Below are 22101 nucleotides of genomic sequence, written 5' to 3'. Positions count from 1 at the left end.
ATATTTAAATCAATATCCTCCTCACAAACACTAACCATACACTTCCACGCAACACACACACACGTCTTTTTTTATATATATATTTACTGTATTATTGTTGTTATTTTATATATCTTATCTATATATCTCACTATTATGTAGTCATATTATTTCTTTATATTAATCGTGTCTCTAGGTGGAGGCTTCAGATAAGCCCTGTGGGTTTTTTGCCTCTTCACTGTATATTATTCTTTTTTTCTTTTTTTTTTGTTATGTTGTATAATCTTAAATTGTGCAAAATAAATAAACAATAAACTTTGTAAAGAAAGTATAGAAAAAAATATCCACTTTAACGTGGACCACAGAGGTTAATATAAATGTAAATAAATAAATCACAGAAATAATTGTATAAACAAATTATACCCCCCATTCATTTATATGTACAATTACATTTATACATATAAATGAATTTTTTAAAAAAGGACCAAAAGCACAAAAAGATAAGTAAATAAAAAATAATAAGAATAAATAATAATAATAAAAAAAAACAATAACAACAACAACAAACAAAATAAATGTAAACGCAAGACTCCAAAGCGGAAGTGACGAGACCTGACTGGCCGGATCCGGATGTGACGTTTGACATTTCCACTGCAAGGTAAATGGCAGCCTACACAGTTGCCACGCTGGTCTTATAAACTTCTGCGTTTCATACTTTTCTGTCAACAAACTCGCAAAGAAATTTCTTGAACCATGTCCGGGCGACACAACAACAAACTGCCGAACAATCTGCCACAACTGCAGAATCTTATAAAGAGAGATCCTCATTCGTACCTAGATGAGGTAAGTGTTGTTAGCCAATAGTGCTAAAGCTGTTAGCCAGTAGACTTTAATAATGAACTGAGTGTTTTGTTTTGTTTTTTTATGGTAGCAAGACTTTTATTTTTGATTAAGCCTCATACCTTTTTTTTTTTTTTTTTTATTTAACAAATTCAAATTTACAAACAGCATGGCTCATAGATCATTGCATTAGAGTAAAAGGACAAGGTGCATACAGAGCAAGAACAGATACAATATGTAAAATTATACATGAAAATAATAATAAATTAAATTAAAGGCTAGGGCTGTATACCTGTAATTCATATTCTTCTCTTATACTAAGAAGTTTCAATGCATTTTTTGTTTTTCATGACTTTAAGGGCTATTATGTGAGAAAGAAACTCAGAATGAAACACATTAAACCTAGTTTGCACTTTCATATACTTGCATTTGAGCAAATACAAATTTCCAAGAATGAGAATGTTATTCACCAGAAAGTCATCTTTGTTATGAACTGAGTGGTTGTTGTTGTTGTTGTTGTGTCTTCAACAGTTTCAGCAGCAGTACAGACACTACCAGTCCAATGTGCAGATCTTCAAACTGCAGCCTGACAAGCCGAACAAGGAGCTGGCTGATCTGGTCATGTTTCTCGCTCAGGTACCATGTTTAAGCTTGTATCCACTAGTCAGATGAATATAATGGAGTATAAATATTTGCCTCTGTGATGTACTGGAGTAGAATTATTAAGTAGTATAAAATCAGTAATGTGGGTTCCAGGAAAAATAATCATCATAATAATAATCATTAACTGGATGAAGACTAACCCTCCCACAATTGCTCAATGGTTACAAAAAGTCAAACAGGTGTACATAACTGAAATTGCCTATTTTTAAAAGGAGATGGATGTTAGTTATAGAATACCTTAGTTGGAAAATTATGTACTTAATTGTCTTTGATGTATAGTTTTTGTAGGTATATATATGTGGGTGGATCTGTGTGCACTCCATCAATATGTGGCGTTACATTGTTTTTGTGTACATGTATGTCAGGTGAGGCCCAGTCTCAAGGCGGTTTTGTATTGTGATGATTAATTGCCTGTTAATTTGTATTAATGGCAATAAAGTTAAAAAAAATCAGTAATGTGTAGTACCTTCTATATGTTGTGTAATTAAAGTTATTTTTGTCCTTCAGATTGGTCACTGCTACAAGCAGGAGCTGTCCACCTTTCCACAAGAGCTGACTGGGTTATTAATGAATCACCACACAATGCTAGAGCCAGACCTGAGAATGGTGAGACTAATTATGTGACCATCCATATTAAGAAATTTCTCACACTGTACTTGCAACACATTAGTTTGCTGATATTTTTATTCAAATGACATGTCTCTCAGCATTGAATTGTTTTTTGTTTGTTCCCTGTCTTTGTCAGACTTTCTGCAAAGCGCTGATTCTTCTGAGGAATAAAAATCTGATCGACCCCACCGCCCTCCTGGAGCTCTTCTTTGAGCTGCTGCGATGTCACGACAAACTTCTCAGAAAGGTTGGAGCACTGCACTCAGCCCTCCAATATATATATTCTCTATGCATGTAGTCATTGGATAGTATTTAATTGTTCTCCATGAAATTATACAAGCATATTGATAGAATATCCTCTTATAATTTCAAAATAACAGTAGTAGTTTTGGAGTAATTTGTCTGTAATATCTTATTATACAAAGCTAATTTAACTAATTTTATTTATGATGACCATGTCTGATTGCCTTGTATAACAATGAGTCTTTAACTCTGACCAACAGATTTGCGTTTCTGTATTCATGTGTTTAATTGTTGATTTGTGCTCTTTTGTTGTTTCCCTCTTCCCCTTCTCAGAAGTAAACATTTGCTTCTCTCTCTCTCTCCACAGACACTGTACACACACATTGTAGCAGATATCAAAAACATCAATGCCAAGCACAAAAACAACAAGGTTAACACGGTAAGTACACATGCTCAGGCATGTTACATACTTCATCTGTGACTGTGTGTTATATAGTCACCACTCACTCTCTGTGTTATTATGTTTTGTGTTTCAGACGTTACAGAATTTCATGTACACCATGCTCAGAGACAGTAATCCCATGGCAGCGAAGATCTCTTTAGATGTAATGGTGGAGCTGTACAAAAGGAACATATGGTGGGTTTTATTTGTACACTGGACTTATTTTATAAGACATTCTTATTATTTTTTGCTTCTTAAATCTGATTTGTCTTTTTTGTTTTTGCGTCACAGGAATGATGCCAAAACAGTTAATGTCATCACAACAGCGTGTTTCTCCAAGGTGACAAAGGTAGGTTTTCTCACATTGAAAGCAATGCTTTTCTTATTATATTGTATAAGTGTACATACTCACCCGCCTCTCTTCCTGTTTAGATCCTCGTTGCCGGTCTTAAATTCTTTCTGGGCAAAGATGAAGATGAGAAAAATGAGGGTGATTCAGACTCAGAGGCGAGTACAAAAAAAAAGTAGTAAGAGAAAAGGATACTTTTCTCAGTCTAGAAGGGATGGATTTATTTTGTTCAATGCATATGTAACATGTACAAATGTGTTTGCTAAGAGTCAGTCTTATCTTTCAGGCGGAGGGACCATCGGTCCGAGACCTGAAGGTGAGATACGCCACTAACAAGAAAACCTCCAAAAGCAAGAAGAAGCTGGAAAAGGCGATGAAAGTCCTCAAGGTACCTCTCTTGTAACTACTATGTCATGATTCACATCGTTACATTTGTGTTCAAATTAATTGAGTTATTTGTTTTAATCTCTTTGGGCAGAAACACAAATCAAAGAAGAAGGTAGAAGTGTTCAATTTCTCTGCTATACACCTAATTCACGATCCTCAAGGTAGGCCCACCTGTATGTGCACAAAGAATCTGAGAGTCATTTGTGCTACAATTTTACAGAACTGTAAAATCAAATATCTTTTTTTTTTAAGATTTCTCAGAGAAACTCTTGAAGCAATTGGAAGCCTCTAAAGAGCGCTTCGAGGTGAAGATCATGATGATGGAGTTCATATCCAGACTGGTTGGAATCCATGAGGTGAGTGACGCTGCTCTCATCAGCTAGTTTGTAAACACCTTTTTAGCGCTTACTCATATATATTGGCAGAATGCGCATGAATAATCTGCAGCATAAACCTTTTTCAAGGGTTGTACAAGGCAATAACAACATGTAAACAGTTCTGATAGTACCTGGGTTATGGGACTCATGCCTTGGACACTGCATATATTTAATATAAGCATAAATGAGGTGTGATTTACTCTGTTTCTTTTCCAGCTCTTCCTCTTCAATTTTTATCCCTTCGTCCAGAGGTTTCTACAGCCCCATCAAAGAGGTAAAAATAACTCACAATTCAGTAAATGTAAGTGTTTTGACCTCTGTTGATGAGACGTTTTAAACAAACTGTTGTGTTTTTTTTTTTTAGAGGTGACAAAGATTCTCCTGTGTGCTGCCCAGGCTTCCCATCAACTCGTCCCACCAGAGGTACATTAAGATCTATCTATTCTGTCAGCGTCAACACGTGTGAATTTGACATTCCAGTATAACAATTCTCACACGTTCCCCACTTGTGCAGGTCATTGAGCCTGTAATCATGACCATCGCCAACAACTTTGTGACAGACAGAAACTCTGGGGAGGTTATGACTGTGGGGTAAGTAGCAGTCTTGTCCACTTTCTGGTATCACTTATCCAAAGTTTTGCATGGATTAAAATGTGAAGGAAAAAACTACAAATCCATACAGTTATTTTGTAGCTATTGTGCCAAGTATTACTTTACCGTGTCATATTAAATTCAACCTCTTTTTGTACTCAAGTATCAACTCCATCAAGGAAGTGGCAGGCCGCTGTCCGCTCGCCCTCAATGAAGACTTGCTGCAGGACCTGGTCCAGTACAAGACCCACAAAGACAAGAGTGAGCCTGTTTTTCTTGCCACTGTATTTTAATCACACATCTGAATGCACAAAGTAATGGAGGTGTACATGTATGTTCACTCACAAAACAACACCATTTTGTCTGTATTTGCTTTCAGATGTGATGATGTCTGCCAAAGGACTGATCCAGCTGTTCAGGAGTCTTAATCCACACATGCTGCACAAGAGGGACAGGGTGAGACAACTGTCAACTCTGTGTGACTTTTACTGATAAAACACTTTTTAAAAAACTGAAATGATGTCTTTACATCTATGTCTATTAAGATGTTAATAATCTGCCACTTGTTGTCCAGGGGAGACCCACAGAGGCGTCAGTTGAGGCCAAGATCAGAGACTACGGAGAGCTCGAGGCTAAAGATTATATCCCTGGAGCTGAAGTCCTGGAGGTGGAGGAGGAGGAGGGGAAGAAAGAGGGAGAGGAAGACCAAGGTGAGCAGCTATTGATTGCATTATTGAATCTATGGGATTTGATTACAGTGGCTGAACTTGATCTGTGAAGCAGAATCTAGTTTCATACAGCACTCTGTATGTGTGTATAGAGATGATCAATATTTGGTGTATTTTTCATATTGTACAACAGACGGCTGGGAGAGCGCCAGTATGAGTGATGGCGGTGAAGATGGGGAGTGGGTGGACGTTCACCACTCGTCTGATGAAGACACAGGAGAAGTGGTGAGAATAAAACTGCATAGCTTATTTAAATGCTGATGATTAATTGTGTATGGTATCTTTGTTTTGAAGGTCTTATTGATAACATTTTTATGTAGATGAATATTTTTTTTTAAATAATACATCCACAGAGTTTTTAAAAAAGTGCCAAATAGATGTATGTCTTTTGCTGAAAAAAAATATTATGATTGTGAATTAGTCATTTTAAAAATGTTGGCGGGTCCAAAATGAATGTTTTCTTTATCTCTGTGGAAGATATCTGACGTTTGGTTCCCACTTTTAACAAGGCTGTGGCTCTGTATTTTATGTTAGGCGGAGAAGCTTCAGAGTATGCCAGCTGAGGAAAGAAAAGCCAAAGCGGCGGCGGTCAGCGGCAGCAGGCTCCTCACTCAAGATGAGTTCAAGAAGATCCGTCTGGTCCAGCTGACCAAGGAGGTCAACGCTGCGCCGGGCCAGAAGAGGAAAAACGTGGACCTCGACGAGGAGGACGACAACAGGTTGGAAAGCTATTTGAACAGAGAGCTTAAAGCATCACTAACAAAGATGAATTTGATCTTTTTGGGGGGGGATAATGAGAGATGTTCATACTGAGGTTTTTGCATGTTTTTTTTTCAAATCTTTCAGAGGGGAGCTGCTGACCTTGAGGAATATTGAGAAACTGCATAAGAAACCAAAGTCAGACAAGGAAACACGCCTGGCAACAGCAATGGTAAAACTTATGCTATAACTGTAGGGTGTTTTGAACTGTTCCTAAAGTTAGATGCCCACTGAAATCATTGTTGCTTAACTAGCTGAAACACTGTTGACTCTGGAAAGTCATTCATGGGCAGTTTGTATAATGTAAAAGTCAGAAAAAATAGAGTTTGCAAATTAGATAATGCTTCTGAAGAACAGCTCGATGCTTGACATGTCACTGGTGGTAATTAAATATATGTTCATGGGAGTGTTATCTATTGTACATACTCTATTTTTTTCATCTTTTACACTCTCTTACTATTGATCGTCTGGATGTGCATGCTTTTGTAAATATGTTTTTTTGCAGTTTGTATATTGTGACATTAAGTAATGATGCGCAGGGCTGCAAATAATTATAAAATTATTAAATGATTAATTTGTCAGAAAATTAAAATGTAAAAAAAAAAAGAAAATCGTACATTTTTCTATCATTGAACACTAAGAAAACCAGCAAATATTCACATTTGAGAAGCTGGAAATAGATAAATTCTTTCCATTTTTGATTATTAAAACAGTTTTCAACTCTAATGATGCATTTGATTTTCCAGGCGGGACGGACCGACCGGAAGGACTTTGTCAGGAAGCACACCAAGCTGAACCCGTTCGCCAGCACCAGCAACAGGGAGAAGAGGAAGACGAAGAACTTCATGATGATGAGACACAGTGAGAATGTCAGAACCAAAGGCAAACGCTCCTTCAGAGAGAAACAGGTAAGTCACACCTGTCAGACATAAAGTAGCTACTGTATTTGACTGTGAATAAATTGATTCAATTGAAGTTGCATTTCAACTGAAAATATTTTGATTTTCTTATCCAGATTGCTCTACGGGACGCACTCCTGAAAAAGAAGAAGCAGCACCATTAGGACACATGGACATAGTGTTATATTTGCTTTGTGCTGCTGGCCATCCGATGGCCATCACAGACGATGTCAATTAATATTGTACGTCCTTTAAGTAGCCTGTAAAAAATGTATTTTCAGCGGATGAACTGTACACATTTACACTGTTCTGAAATAAATAATCTTTTCTGTATGGGTATAGGTCTCATTGTTATGTTTTGGTCTGTTTATGCTGCAGCTCTTACTCCCATTGGTCAGAGTTTGAACAACAAGAAAGTTATGTATCTCAGTAATTTGAAGTATAACGATCTGGGTGCTATTTTGGACAGTTTTAGTTTCCCTTTCTAAAGTTAAATAGACATAGTATCACCATTTATCTGAGAACGCACCCTAGTTAAGTTAAGTTGGCCCTGACAGAGTATAAATCGTTACCTTTAAACTCCACATTTTTTTGTGTGCCAAATCTTTGTTCTGACCTGATTTTATTTATAGAAAATCATTATTTATACAAAACATAACATTATACAAATTGTTGTAACACTGCTGGGATGACAGTTTCAAGCAAATTGTGATATTTCAGGCATATATGTCTATGGGCCTGGACCCTACCAATAGTATTTTATCATATATTTTAGATTGAGAATGTCATCCACATGTAAAAGTATAAAATCTGCCCACATTAATGACCTGCTCGGTGTTTACAGCTGAAATATGCAGACGCTGCACTGATATACAGTAAATAAAACTCAAACCAGGATGTGAAGGTGTTGTTAATGTGTAATTTTAGCCAGGATTTAAATGGCCAATATAGTTTTATAACATAGTTTTGTAACATTTCCTTATTTTGCACATTACTCTGTCGTTAAGTGCCTTATTTCGAACATGTCAGTGAGGCAGAAGACAAAATATGACAACTCAATCACAACTAAAGAATGTGACACTAAAAGCAACTGATATTGTTGATTAAGATAAGATAAGATATTCCTTTATTAGTCCCGCAGTGGGGAAGTTTGCAGTGTACAGCAGCAAAGGGAATAGTGCAAAAAACAAGATGCATCAGCTAACAGTAAAAAAAGAGCTAAACAAAGTGTAACAAAATATGAACCATTTAAATAGAAGGAAGTATAAAAAATAGGAATATTAACAAAATTGCACAAGTGGAAAATGATATTGCACAATGAGAATGAAATGAAATTACACCTGAAAATATCAGGTTATTGTCAGTTTTTTGTGGTGTAAGTGTAAGTGGTCTGCTTTGCTTTTGCTTTGGATTGGGAAAGCAATAACAGTGAGTGGTTTACCTAGACCCCTCTAAAGCATTACTGATTGTCCTCTTTCTAAATATATTGGAAAGTGTGTTTACATTTTGATGTTTCAGGAACAAAATAAGTTAACAGCTTCTACAGTTTTCAAAAAACACCTCAAACACCACCTGTTCATCAAGGCCTATGATCTCAGCTGACTCTTCCTACACATCAATCTTTTAATTACTTAGCTATAGTTTCTCCTCAGTGTTATTTATAAGTATGATTTTGTGTGCCCCCTTTGTAAAGCGTCCTTGGGGTTTCTGAAAGGTGCTATATAAGTCCAATTTATTATTATTTATTATTACTAAAATCAACAGATATTGTTGATTATTCATTATTGCTTTGGATTGGGAAAGCAATAACAGTAAGTGGTTTACCTAGACCCCTCTAAAGCATTACTGATTGTCCTCTGTCTAAATATTTTGGAAAGTGTGTTTACATCTTGATGTTTCAATGTTTCAGGAACAAAATAAGTTTACAGCTTCTAATAGACTAAGCTACTGGAGTTACCCTGCACTATATTCATTTTTATCAGTCTCTTCTGCACTATATTCACCTTTTTAATATTCCTGTATCACAGCTGTTACCCTGCACTATATTCAGTTTTAACAGTTTTCTTCATCTCCTTGTATTTTTATATCTGGTATATTTTTTTGTACTTTGCACTACTAACTTTTTTACTGCCCTCAGAATCAATAAAGTTTCTATCTGTCTATCTCTCTATCTATCTATCTATCTATCTATCTATCTATCTATCTATCTATCTATCTATTACCTGCCTTAAAAACTACAATACCCATGATGCACCTGGTGAAATCACAACAAACGTGCCAATGCCAAACATTTCGCTCAATGAAGCCGGCATCTTAATTCTTCCTGCGACATGAGGTATCTAAATTAAACATTTTTAACTCAACGAGACGATTAACCAATGTCTTACAGTCATTTGTAGCGTTTTACATTTGGTATTTTCGCTTAAACTCACCGTTAAATCCTCCTCCTTCCTTGTACAGCTAACATTAGCTCACTGATGCTACTCTGCCTGCTAGTTGCTGTTAGCAACAAGCTATGTTGATGTTTTACATTATATCTCTAGTTTTTGTCAACTGTTGTGCCTGATATTATGAACTAACCTAGCTGCTATGTATATAAGTATTTATTGGTATCGTACACTAAAGTATTGACACGTCAAAACCTAATTTTAGATGACATCTGAAGATGCTATCTCTCTTTTACAATGAACAGCCACCTAACCAGTTGTGTGTTGATATTTGCAGTAACATTACAGCTGTTGTATTATCCTAAATATTTGCATCCCTTTGCCCTTTCTCTTCATATTCTAGTGCCCATGAGTAGCTGTTAAGGTTATCTATGTTATGGGTCACCTTATTGTATATTTTGTGCAAGAAAAAACATGTTTAAACTTGAATGTATTACATGTTTGGCACATAGCAGAGCAATGAGATCTAGTTTAGTTTAGTTAGGACTAAAGATGCACTACTTTCAGACAGCAAGCAGTATCTACTATTGAGGTCTATCACTCTTTTTTCACAAGCTGCCTCACCCTCAGTTGTGAGGGGGAATATAGTAATTCAGTTTGCAGGAAGCAAGATCATTAGTTGGGTAATTACTGTCACAATACTCTGATCAAAGGCCAAACCATTGGAAGCACATCTTTGTTATGGGTCACCTTATTGTATATTTTGTGCAAGAAAAAAGTAGCCCAAACACGTTTATACTTGAATGAATGACATGTTTGGCACATAGCAGAGCAATGAGGGCTAGTTTAGTTAGGACTAAAGATGCACTACTTTCAGACAGCAAGCAGTATCTACTATTGAGGTAGATGCAACACATTTGAAGTGCAAAGATAAAATAGTAAAAAAAAAAGTGCATGTGTGACATGTAATCACAAGACATGCAACACAAAAAGGTGAAATAAATGTACTTATCCAGCTGACTGCATAGCAAATGGTCACCTTGACATTTATCACTCTTTTTTTCACAAGCTGCCTCACCCTCAGTTGTGAGGGGGGATATAGTAATTCAGTGTGCAGGAAGCAAGCTCATTACTGTCACAATACTCTGATCAAAGGCCAAACCATTGGAAGCACATCTTTGTTATGGGTCACCTTATTGTATATTTTGTGTAAGAAAAAAGTAGCCCAAACACGTTTATACTTGAATGAATGACATGTTTGGCACATAGCAGAGAAATGAGGGCTAGTTTAGATGCACTACTTTCAGACAGCAAGCAGTAGCTACTACTGAGGTATAGATAGGTGCAAAACATTTGAAGTGCAAAGATAAAATAGTAAAAAAAAAAGTGCATGTGGGACATGTAATCACAAGACATACAACCAGGGAATGAAATTTAGCACCTGCCAAATACAGGGTAAATGTTGGCTGTGGCAGGTAGAAATTTCAGGTCACCTGCCATCATGGCAGATATGTTTCCTTATATTACGAAATATCATTTTAAAAAGCTAAGTTTAAAATAGTCAGGGATTAAAGTTACATGATATATTCCATATTTATACTGTCTGATACTGATTCAGTGTTTACAATTCTAAAGCATTCTGCATAGATTTCAGAAGTGGCAGACAAAAACATTTAGTGGTCGGTAGAAATGTTCAGTGTCCTGCCACAGTGGTAGGTGAGGAAAACACTTAATTTCAGACCCTGCATACAACACAAAAAGGTGAAATAAATGTACTTATCCAGCTGACTGCATAGCAAATGGTCACCTTGACATTTATCACTCTTTTTTTCACAAGCTGCCTCACCCTCAGTTGTGAGGGGAAATATAGTAATTCAGTGTGCAGGAAGCATGCTCATTAGTTGGGTAATTACTGTCACAATAATCTGATCAAAGGCAAAACCATTGGAAGCACAGCATTAAAGTATAGTTGCTGTGTGCTCCTTGTGTGACACTCGTCTTCTGTGTACCTAATGTGGTATATTGGTTGCTTTGTGGGAGTCACTGTGTGCAGATGGCAAATGCATAGAAAAAAATCTGTATGCATTTCCAGAGGTTGCTGTTGGCACATACTGTTTTTCAGTTTGTACTCAGTGGAGTTGAGCACTACATTTCTGTCGTTAAATTATTGACTATCTCACTCCTCATAAATAATACAACATGATGATGTTATCATCTTAAGGCCATGAAAGTGTTCCTGAATCTGTCCCTACATACATGTGGTTTCAAAAATGAGGCCTGTCCACGAGCCTAGTAGAACAGAAGTGGAGAGAGAGCCTTTGATCACTAGTGCATATGATGGGGCTTGATGTTTCTGCTCTTATAGCTGAGAGGACTAGTGATGAGGGAGCGATACACTCAGTCTATTCAGTCTCTGAGACATAGCTTAAAAGAGAGACAGTGCATCTGTAAGGTGTGGGTGGAGCTTTGGCTTCTGGCGGTCTGCTCTCAGTTTCTCTGTCATATCAACTGTGGAGATTTTTCATCAGACTCAGCAATAGGTAGGAACTTTTATGGGTTTGCTTGCACGGTAATCTCGGCGTGGTGTGTCATATTAAATTGGAGGAATCTGCTTATCTTGTTTTTTCAAATTTGGCTCCAGTCTCTGCTGAATGAGTAAAGGGGAAGTGACACTGAAACGAGGAGGAATACAGGCCAAACTTGCCCAGCTGGCAGGCCGTCTCCCCCCACCACTAATTTCCCTTTTGTTTCCTCCATTGAAGCCTGTAGAATGTTATTTGCACTGAGTTGCGGTTTCTATTTCAAATAGCAAGTTATTCTTACACGATGCAGTCAATGGCAGTGACAATCTGGCCTGCTTATCACTAGGAATGGGTTATTATATTATCATTATCATTAAATGTGTTGATTTTCTTTTTTTCAATTTCTGAGTTATTTGTTTAAACTATAAAAATGTCAATCACGTCTTAAAATTTCTTGTTTTTGTGACTGACAGTCCAAAACCCAACAATGTAAGATTAACAATGATATAAAACTGAGAAAAGAAGCAAAATCTTGACAGCTGAGATGCTGGAACCAGAGAATGATTCTTGTTTTTGCATAAAAAAAGACTGAAATGAGGAATTGAATGTTAGAATTGTTGCTGATTCATTTTCTCTTCATTCTATTGATCAATCATTGATTGATCAATCAATGATTAAGCAATTTTCTCTGTCAATTTTCAAACTCTCCAATCTCTCTTATAGGTGTTGTTACCTGTAGCCAGCTATGGGACCAGGGGATGTGGTGCCAGACCATGCCAAGCAGCTGAAGCCCAAGGAGAAGCGGCCTGCAAACAGGGCATTGAAAGCAGACTGTGAGCCTGATGGGTCCTTTGTCTTTGAGGCTCATGAGGCTTGGAAGGACTTCCATAACTCCCTCAGGCATTTCTATGAAGTAGGAGAGCTCTGCGACGTTACACTGAAGGTAGGTCACTCCATCCAGACTCAATTAAAAAGAGAGTTTTGTTTGTCTTATATTTATATCTCAACTGACTTTTGTTTATGTGTTACGTAATGCAAGGTTAAAAGTTGTGATCTCACAAAGAATACTTTATAGATGTGAGCCTAATTAATAAAAAGTTGAGTTGAGTGTGGTTGTTTGATTTATTTCCAGTCCCTAAATAGCTGCTGAAATCACAGTACTCTCTGAACAGTCATACTGTGGAAACTAATAAGCATGAGCTTATTAATGCTGGATACAGGTGTGCCTTGTGGCCTGTTTAAACATGTATTTTGTGTTTGTGTCTTTTTTTTGTAGGTTGGCAGTAGGTTGATACCATGCCACAAGCTAGTGCTGGCTTGTGTTATCCCTTACTTCAGGTACGTTCCATTGTTTACGTTTTATGTGTTTTAAACTGGACCTATAACTTCAATCTTCAGTACAGCACATAAGAGGGTTATTTTCTTACCAGAGAACATCCAATCTTCATAATGATTTATTTGTGGAGTCAGCGATTCTGGAGAAAGATTGTTGATATTTGAACTCAATACCCAAACAAATACACCCCTCCAGATTTACCATCCCTCTCGCTCGCACCGCCCTTCTCTTTGTACATCCCTGTTGCTGATTGGCTGGAATAGTGTTGTGTGGCTCGGTCTGGTGTTTCTCATTTACAGAGCCATGGCTGTGTATGAACACCAGATTTTTTGTTTCAGTACACACACCATGAGGAGCTATTCACTGAATTTGACAAAAAGTACACTGGATTAAAATCAGTGACCTTTTAAATGGATCCTGAATTTTGTAATTTCTATTTCGATCATTTATATAAAGATGCTTAGAAACAATGCATGTGTTCCCTCTTGTATATTAACATCTGGGAAAAATACATGCATTACAAAATATAGGCCTACACAATATTTTGAACACATGCTATTTGAAAAAAAGATACGACAATAGTGTTATAAAAGAAATATGACAATTTCCTTTAAAAACATCATCAACTAAAATTGAATGATAATGACTAATCGATTGTCATGAAGTAAAACATTAACATACCGTGGCCCTGTTCACACCTGGCATTAGCATGTGTCTTGGGTGATCAGATCACACACACACAGAGACAGGTGGAGGAGGTGAAGTGTGTTCTTGGTACCGGTTACAAATAGGCTTGGTAGTAAACAACACATTAACTTGCTGATGGATTCAGTGTTTTTGTGTTTTTTAGCTGAGGTAGATCAGAGAATATTCGGTTTAAATCGATAGGTGATGCTGTTTTGCCCCCATTGTTCTCCGCGAAGTTTTATGGTGCGTTTTATGTGGAGTGAGCATTGTGTTAGCATTATGTTTTTACAGAACACAAAGCTTTGTGGAAAGTATTTCACCTTGTTGTTGACTAAGTGTCTCTTTCTTCCCTCAGGGCCATGTTCCTGTCAGAGATGTCCGAGGCTAAGCAGGAACTGATAGAGATCAAGGACTTTGATGGTGATGCCATCCAGGACTTGGTGCATTTTGCCTACTCCTCCAAGCTCACATTAACTGTGGACAATGTCCAGCCACTGCTTTATGCTGCCTGCATCCTTCAGGTAAAGAAACACATAACAATCAATCAATGAGCATTTTGTTTTCCTCACTTTACATGAACTAAGGGGTTCTGCATTTTCAATGAAATGTCCAATGTGGTGATGCTCAAATCCTTATTGAGCAATTCAAAATGTTCTGACAATTTTAATTCTATTATGCAATAGATCATCTGGAAAATGTATTTTTATTTATTTACTTTATCACTGCTTGAATGTATTAGGTGGAGTTGGTGGCGAGAGCCTGCTGCGAGTACATGAAGGCCCACTTTCACCCCACCAACTGTCTGGCAGTCCGTACCTTTGCTGAGAGCCACAATCGTGTGGACCTGATGGACATGGCTGACCGCTATGCCTGCGAACACTTCACTGAGGTAGTGGACTGTGAGGACTTTACATGCGTGTCTCCCCAGCACTTGCGCACGTTATTGTCCTCCAGCGAGCTCAATATCCACTCAGAAACACAGGTGTACAACGCAGCAGTGAAATGGCTGAAAGCAAACCCACAGCACCACGAGGCCTGGCTGGACCAGATCATGTCTCAGGTTAGAGAGTGCATAACTTTTAATATTTAATATCTTCAGAAATTTAGTTTTTGAAAGTACCTCTGTGTGTGGTTGAGTAGATTTTAACTTGGGTTACTGATTACCTGAAGGTTTAGCTACATAACTGTGTGGGAAATTAGTGTTACGTATGTGTTCACAGCTTTATGTAATCTTTTTTTACAACAACAATACAATGTGCATGCTGGTCTCTCCTTCAGGTGCGCCTCCCCCTGCTCCCTGTAGAGTTCCTGACTGGAACAGTGGCGAAGGACGAGATGATTAAAGGTAACCTGAGTTGTCGCGACCTGATGGACGAAGCCAGGAACTACCACCTGCACCTCAGCAACAAAGTGGTGCTGGACTTTGAGTATTCAGTCCGTACCATACCCCGGAAGCACACTGCAGGTAATACTTCTATGAACATGTAACCACTGATTTAATGGCATTTGTAGTAACATGCAGCACTTTTTCTTATCATCCTGGAAAAATATACAGCTACATAAATGAAACCAAATGCCTTTCTTGGTGTTTATGTGTTGTAACAGGCTTAGTCTTGTTTTCATAACATAAGCAAATAATAAGAGATATTTGCTTTGCATATTTTTTTTCATCTTTTCAAAACGTTTATTCTGAGCTTCTGTGGGCTCAAAGTACGATGTGTGTTCTTTCACTGCGCCAACGTTTTGTTCTTTCCGATCATTTCCTCAGGGGTTTTGTTCTGTGTGGGTGGCCGCGGGGGTTCCGGTGACCCATTTCGCAGCATCGAGTGCTACTCCATCACTAAGAACAGCTGGTTCTTCGGTCCTGAAATGAACAGCAGACGGCGTCACGTGGGTGTAATATCTGTAGGAGGTAAGAGGGGTTATGTATAATAAAGCTACAGAAAGTAAAAGAAGGGTAATGGAAAGTAGAACAGTGAAACAGGGAAACGTTATGACATGTATGCCAGTTTATTAGGTACACCTAGCTGAAACTAATGCAGTCTAATACAACAGTATTGCAGTAAATGCTACCTTTTATGAAGGTTTACAAATACAATACGCTAATAATTAAGTTTTGAGAAGATTTTCATATGAAAATATCACTGTTCAGGTCACATGATCATAAAGACTCAGCTTCATATCTGTTTGATGTTGGTTTCCTTAGGCAAGGTTTATGCTGTCGGGGGCCATGATGGTAACGAACACTTAGGCAACATGGAGATGTTTGACCCCCTCACCAACAAGTGGATGATGAAAGCCTCAATGAACACCAAGAGGTACACAGACACTACAATACACTAATGTGAATGGGACTTTCTTTTGTGGCTTCTGTGGTTACATTCTGGGAGAGGGTGCTATCTGAATAAAAAAATTATAATACTAAAACGGACTAAATGTTGGCTTGTGAAAGCGCCCTTAAAAACAAAATGAATGGTCTGGTTCTGGGTAGCAGTAATATTAATTACCAACTTTTTACAACCTCCAGCTTCTTATGTGATCTCTCATTTTGGGCAGCATTGTCACAACAGCCTTCTACAATAGGAAGTTATTCATACACTTAAATGGAATTTTCCACTTTAAAACTGGCACTATTTGACTGCCACTGTTGAAAAAGTTAACACACAATGCAGAGCAGCAGTGGAGCTCACCAAAACTTGCCAGAGCCAGTAGGAATATCGGGGGGGGGGGGGGGGCAAATCCACAAAGCTGGACAAAGTAATTTAAAATATGGATAATGATTATACAGAAAGCCTAGAAATCATTCATCCTGTTCTTTACACTCCAACAGCTGCTAGTCTGAGTTTAAAACCCTGCTGGGGATCTGTTAATCCTAAATTTTGATTTAATTTGTTCCTGTTGTCTTGGAAAATGTTCCTTTTTTTCCATTTACTCTCTCCAGTATGTATTTACTCTACTCTACTGAGCAAGGATATGTTTGTTTCTCAGGAGGGGTATAGCCCTAGCAGCTCTTGGTGGTCCTATCTATGCCATTGGCGGTCTGGATGACAACTCCTGCTTCAACGATGTGGAGCGCTACGACATCGAAAGTGACTGCTGGAGCGCTGTGGCTCCGATGAACACACCCAGAGGAGGAGTAGGATCTGTGGCGTTGGGGGTAAGACTGCAAAGGAAGGACAATCAATTGTGACTGATACATGATATCGACTCTGGAATTCACTGCTTTAATACCCTCTCCTTTGCCAGAGTTTCGTGTACGCAGTGGGAGGCAACGACGGCGTGGCGTCACTGTCCAGTGTGGAGCGGTTTAACCCACATCTCAACAAGTGGACGGAGATCAGCGAGATGGGCCAGCGACGGGCTGGAAATGGAGTCAGCAAACTCAATGGCTGCCTCTATGTAGTGGGTGAGAGGAATAAATCAACTAAGATGAATTCCAAACATCGGTAATATTCATCTCTGCGGATCTGGTCACTTGGGTTAGCCAGATATTGTTGGTAGCTGTAGTAAGATAGTTTTGATACACCCAGGTCACATGATAGATATACACCTTACAATTTTATACACAAATGCGTGAATCAGAGACGACAAAAGTTCATGTTTTGTTAAGCTATCTGGTGACTGATTAACAGAGTGTGAGGATGAGATTTTTATTGTACCACGTGAACTTGAAGAGTCATTCAAGGTTCATTAAAATGTGGCATTTTGCCTGGTAGCTGTGGCTTGGCATGGAGACATGCAATCCTCTTATCTTGTGTATCTTGCTAACAGCAACTACATATCCTACTGTTAGTGGTTGTTACACCTGAGTGAGTGTCGTTTACCTGGCTACACATGTCCTTATCATTTAATGTGAAGTAATATCATACATGACCCGTAAGCTTTTTCACACAAAACCACTTGAGATAATTTTCTCTCTCCGGCTCTCTCTTTTCCTAAAGGTGGTTTTGATGACAATTCACCCCTGAGCTCTGTAGAGCGCTTTGACCCACGAATGCACCACTGGGAGTACGTGTCTGAGCTGACCACCCCACGTGGGGGAGTCGGGGTAGCCACTGTAATGGGAAGAGTGTTCGCAGTCGGGGGTCACAATGGGAATATCTACCTGAACACAGTGGAGGCTTTTGAGCCTCGAATGAACAGGTGAGGAGGCGATAAATGAAGACTGTGTGATGTGGTGTGTTTGTCTTTTCTGTTGTTTTAACAGCCCACACTTGTTCTGCTGTAATTGCTGTCGGGATGTAATGAGAATTTCAAAAAACATAACAAAAAGTGTTTCTGAAGACGATTACTAATCCTGGCTTTAATGGTACCCTGGACAACAGTCCACATTTGAAGCTTGTGTGACTCGTCTTTCATGATACTGAAACAGGGCTCAACCAGTGACGTACATGAATAATGACCCTGCTCTAATTGAAACAGTTTGAATTTTGCAGTTACAGACGTAGCTCAAAAATACTGCTGTATTGTTTAGGACTGTTAGTATGTCTTCTTATTATTATTTTGTTTGCTGTTCAGATGGGAGCTGGTGGGTTCAGTGTCTCACTGCCGTGCCGGAGCCGGAGTGGCTGTCTGCTCGTCTCACGTCAGCCAGATCAGGGACGTCGGCCAGGGCTCCAGCAACGTGGCCAACTGCATGTGACCGCCGCTCCACTCGTTACCAGGTGACCGACTGACTGTCAGGTCACCATCAGATCTGATCACTGCACAAGCACACAACACAAAGCACACAGACAGTGACGGAGCGATTACGGTCGCCACTGTCTGAACATCAGCCTTAATCAGTTTTAGGCTGATGTTCAGTTTGCACTCAGTGATCGAGGAATATTAGGGAGGTTCTACTGACTTGAAGTGCACAGCTGACAAATCTGAAGTCTTCTCTGACAAAATCACAGATTCAAGACATTATTTCTTGACTCCTGCTGGTGTTATTTGATATCAGTGATGTAGTATTTTGTACTGTATTTTCTTCTGTTTGACTGCCTTGACATAGTTTTGACTTTTTTAAGGGAACATAGTGGCTGAGCCCATTAGTATTTAATACTAACGTCTCCAGAATGAGAGGTGAGTTTGGATTCAGAACTAATAGTTTAACTGCACATTATGAATGTGGACTGTATAGTAGGCCAGTATGAATGCATTTCAAAGGTCTCTTCTTCAAGACTGTCTCTGGTTTACTCGCTGGTCCTGCAGTCTTTTTCATGACCCACAGAGATATGACAAATCAGTAATTTGAAATTTGCAGTGCAGCGTGTGCAGTTAAAACGTTATCATTTTCATCAGTCAATCTGAAATATAATGTTAAGATGTCAAATACATTTACAAGATTCCTTTGATCTTATGCTAGGTTAAGTGAAAGCATCTGTTTGAGCAGTTAGAATAATTCTGAATGCACCTTTTAAAAAGTCTATCAGTAAGCTGGATCATATTGTAACAATTGTAGCTGGGATTTACCTGTAATTGTGTTTGAACAATCATTTAAGGCCGATTGAGACAAATCAGTCACTGGGTAAGAGGGGAAGGTTTCGACGAATTTAACTGCTGCAAGTGCCAAACACAAAAAAACAGCCATTCTAGGAAGCTGAAGATGCAAATCTGGTTCAACGCCTGCTGAATCCTGAGTGGCCACCTTTACCTCGACCTCAGAATAGAGAAAGATTTGATGATATACCTGAGAGTCAAGGACTGATCAGAGCAATACGGTGCACCGCTCCGGTTATTTTTCAATTTTATTGTATAGAGATCTGTTCAAACTGAAAGGGACAGATTCAAATTCAAGATTTGTGTTTGATGATAGCTGGACTGTCAGAAATCCTAATCAGAGTGCTTTCAGATGTGTACGAGATGCAGCTGAGGTTTGTCTCTGCAGATTGGTTGCGTTATATTTTAATATATGGACATTTTTGTATAATAAAATACGTGTATCTTTGGTATTATCCTTTACTACACTATCTAATCCATTGCTGTGCACTATTTTCCTAGAATAGATGTGAAGTCCGAGTATATTTTTGTCCTAAATGGAGAATTTCATGTTCTAAGTTTGAAGATGTTTATTTGACACCCAAATCTACGGAAAATTTAATGATTTTTTGGCAACTTTTTTCTCACAATAGGTTTACAGAGTGATGACTTTGAAACAGCTATATACAGTTATAACAGAAATATACATATTGTTGCACAGTTTGTGTCCTGCCGGTGTTAATTTTAGTGCATATTATCAACCAGGTACATCATTTCTACACAAAAACTGAAAAAAAACGTGTCCCCAACTTTTTTAGCAAATGAGCCAGAAACTTTTGTAAGTCTTTTGTAAACTTTACTGTTCTTTGTGTTGTTCTTCCTCCTTGTGCTTTTTATTTACATGGTATTGGTATAAATTGGTACAATAAATTTATGTGTAAAGTTTATTGATGGGATTTCTATGTTTTTTTTTTCCTGTAGCACTTAAAGACATTTTAAAGACTAATTATAAACTGGATCCATAAAAAGCCTGTCAACAATCAAGTTTGTTGTAATGCCCCCTTTCGTAAAATTAACTGTCACTTTTGTTAGGAAAAGTCACCATCAACTTGCTCATCAGACTGCTCTAAACTAAAGAGGTGAGTTCAGTTTCCTACACACTTGACACTGTTGGGTGTGCATTTTTTTTTTATTCTCAATGAAGATTCATAAAGTTATACTTTTTCTTAAAAGTAGGCATCATGAGTTTTCCTGATTCTGATGAGTCCTGCTGAGCAATATAACGTGTAAATGAGAAGTTGATATCAAATTTGCGTTTATCGTTTTGTAACATCCTATTAAACCAAGTTAAAAAGTAACACTTTGAGGCAGAGGTTTTGGTTGTGTAAAGTTTATTGACAGCTGACATGTGGTTGTTATAAACTGTCTCCTGGACTTTGTGGTTTCGCTGGGTCAAATGTGAAGTGCACAATATAATATAATCAAGGTGTCGTTATGGTTTTTAAAGATGCCTGAAACTCCTATTGCAAAAATTGGTTACATCCCCTGATAGTTTGTGATGTTCAAAAAGCAAATTGTGTGACCACTTGTGTGTTTGTATTTGTTTGTATTATTATGTATTGTGTAGTATGACTTCTTAGCACACAGCTCGCAGAATTTCTACCATTTTCAACAATGATTGTTTAGTTTAATTTATTTGAGAGAAGGAACAGTTTTTCATCTGCAATCCCTGGCCAAGGTGTGACAAACATCTTCATAAAACACATCAAAACAGAACAAAAAGAGGGCATGTAGATTAAAAGGTTTGACAAGGACACTAGAAGCAGTAGAAGCCGTAGTGACGTATGCTGTACGTATAGAACGACATTGCAAACAAGCAGGACGTATAGATACAGTAGCAGCAGCAAAAATAGTGTTTGTATGTGTATGTATTAATCATTCATTGTTTTGTATTAATCAGGCATTGTTTTAATTGAAAGATCTATAAGTGTTTAGTTGTCTGATGTGAGTTGGGAACATATTCTACTCTCTTGAACCTCTAACAGACCAGGCTGACTGGCTAAAGGCACTTTTTTTCCCGCAACGGAATAATGCAATCTCCTCTTATAGACCCCCTAGTGACACGATTAGTATCGGTTCTTCTGTTGAAATAGGCTGCAAGTGGCAGTGGAGCTAAGTCATGGATGACTTAGTATACCAAGTACAAGTTTGCATATTCGATTAGGTCATCCCAATTTACAATCTGATACATTTTTAAAAACAATTGGGAAGTGATTTTAGTGCTTGTTTGTAAAGTGATTTGAGTGGTTTCAGCGTACTATGGTTGGCCCGTGATCAGCTTGTTAACAGTAATTCAAAATGAGTGAAAATCATTGAATGTAGAAGCATTTTAGCAGCCTCTGTAGATTAGCTTCTAATGAATCAGAAATTTGCAAGATTGAACTGGACCCCCCCCAGCATTTTAATTTCTTGATTAGGTAAGTAAATGTGTTTATATATCACATTCAGTCAATTGACTCAAGATGTTTTACAATAAAATGCATTCAGCAAGAAGTAATATGTAGAAAAAAATGAAAATTAGAAAATATGTCCATTTTGTATTGTCAAATACATGTTTATTTTTTGTAAATGTTATTATGACATTCTAATGTTTTATCCTTAATATTGCAAATTGTGGAATCAAAATAGTCAACTTTGTTTTTAATCATTTAAGTTTTATTTGGTGGCAAACTACCGTAGGTTGTAATGTAGAAAATGAGTCATGAGAGGTCAAGTGTTTGTCATCTGTGTTTTACTGCTTTCAGTCTTTGGACCCTGGGTGGATGCAGAAAAGAGGTGAACCA

At 38.0% G+C, this 22101-nt stretch overlaps 2 protein-coding genes across 4 annotated transcripts; both read left to right on the top strand.

Moving 5' to 3' along the window:
- The first annotated feature begins 566 nt into the window (after positions 1-566).
- sdad1 (SDA1 domain containing 1) lies at positions 567-7205 on the top strand. Of its 2 annotated transcripts, none has more exons than XM_037753558.1 (22): positions 567-637; positions 1351-1455; positions 1990-2088; positions 2228-2338; positions 2702-2773; positions 2871-2971; positions 3068-3125; positions 3209-3283; positions 3412-3513; positions 3604-3673; positions 3765-3868; positions 4106-4163; positions 4254-4312; positions 4404-4480; positions 4644-4741; positions 4860-4936; positions 5055-5190; positions 5342-5433; positions 5743-5927; positions 6055-6139; positions 6714-6875; positions 6983-7205. In XM_037753558.1, exons 2-22 carry the CDS (start codon positions 1441-1443, stop codon positions 7028-7030), a joined length of 1884 nt encoding a protein of 627 aa, XP_037609486.1. In that variant the 5' UTR covers positions 567-637; positions 1351-1440; the 3' UTR covers positions 7031-7205. The 2 variants fall into 2 exon arrangements, with proteins under 2 accessions (XP_037609486.1, XP_037609485.1); XM_037753557.1 differs by lacking the exon at positions 567-637 and adding an exon at positions 644-822.
- Positions 7206-9088: 1883 nt separating this feature from the next.
- Positions 9089-20205, top strand: klhl8 (kelch-like family member 8). Of its 2 annotated transcripts, none has more exons than XM_037753351.1 (12): positions 9089-9201; positions 12499-12718; positions 13052-13113; positions 14154-14319; positions 14538-14858; positions 15077-15263; positions 15567-15710; positions 16005-16116; positions 16787-16955; positions 17045-17204; positions 17740-17941; positions 18317-20205. In XM_037753351.1, the coding sequence occupies exons 2-12, from the start codon at positions 12521-12523 to the stop codon at positions 18438-18440; spliced, it is 1845 nt and encodes a 614-aa protein (XP_037609279.1). In that variant the 5' UTR covers positions 9089-9201; positions 12499-12520; the 3' UTR covers positions 18441-20205. The 2 variants fall into 2 exon arrangements, with proteins under 2 accessions (XP_037609279.1, XP_037609280.1); XM_037753352.1 differs by lacking the exon at positions 9089-9201 and adding an exon at positions 10115-10155.
- The last annotated feature ends 1896 nt before the right edge of the window (positions 20206-22101 follow it).

This window comes from Sebastes umbrosus, chromosome 19, assembly GCF_015220745.1.
Source record: "Sebastes umbrosus isolate fSebUmb1 chromosome 19, fSebUmb1.pri, whole genome shotgun sequence".
In the NCBI taxonomy this organism is placed as follows: Eukaryota; Metazoa; Chordata; class Actinopteri; order Perciformes; family Sebastidae; genus Sebastes; species Sebastes umbrosus.
Note: the sequence above shows the minus strand (reverse complement) of the source record. Positions and strands in the feature narration are given on the sequence as shown.

What these genes read in the sequence shown, in the direction of transcription:
- klhl8 (XM_037753351.1), top strand. Translation starts at nt 12,521, where the DNA reads ATGGGACCAGGGGATGTGGTGCCAGACCATGCCAAGCAGCTGAAGCCC. An exon ending in TCTGCGACGTTACACTGAAG is followed by an intron (nt 12,719 to 13,051) that starts GTAGGTCACTCC and finishes TTTTTTTTGTAG; the next exon opens with GTTGGCAGTAGGTTGATACC. An exon ending in ACCCCGGAAGCACACTGCAG is followed by an intron (nt 15,264 to 15,566) that starts GTAATACTTCTA and finishes TCATTTCCTCAG; the next exon opens with GGGTTTTGTTCTGTGTGGGT.
- sdad1 (XM_037753557.1), top strand. Translation starts at nt 733, where the DNA reads ATGTCCGGGCGACACAACAACAAACTGCCGAACAATCTGCCACAACTG. An exon ending in ACGACAAACTTCTCAGAAAG is followed by an intron (nt 2,339 to 2,701) that starts GTTGGAGCACTG and finishes CTCTCTCCACAG; the next exon opens with ACACTGTACACACACATTGT. An exon ending in CCTAATTCACGATCCTCAAG is followed by an intron (nt 3,674 to 3,764) that starts GTAGGCCCACCT and finishes TTTTTTTTTAAG; the next exon opens with ATTTCTCAGAGAAACTCTTG.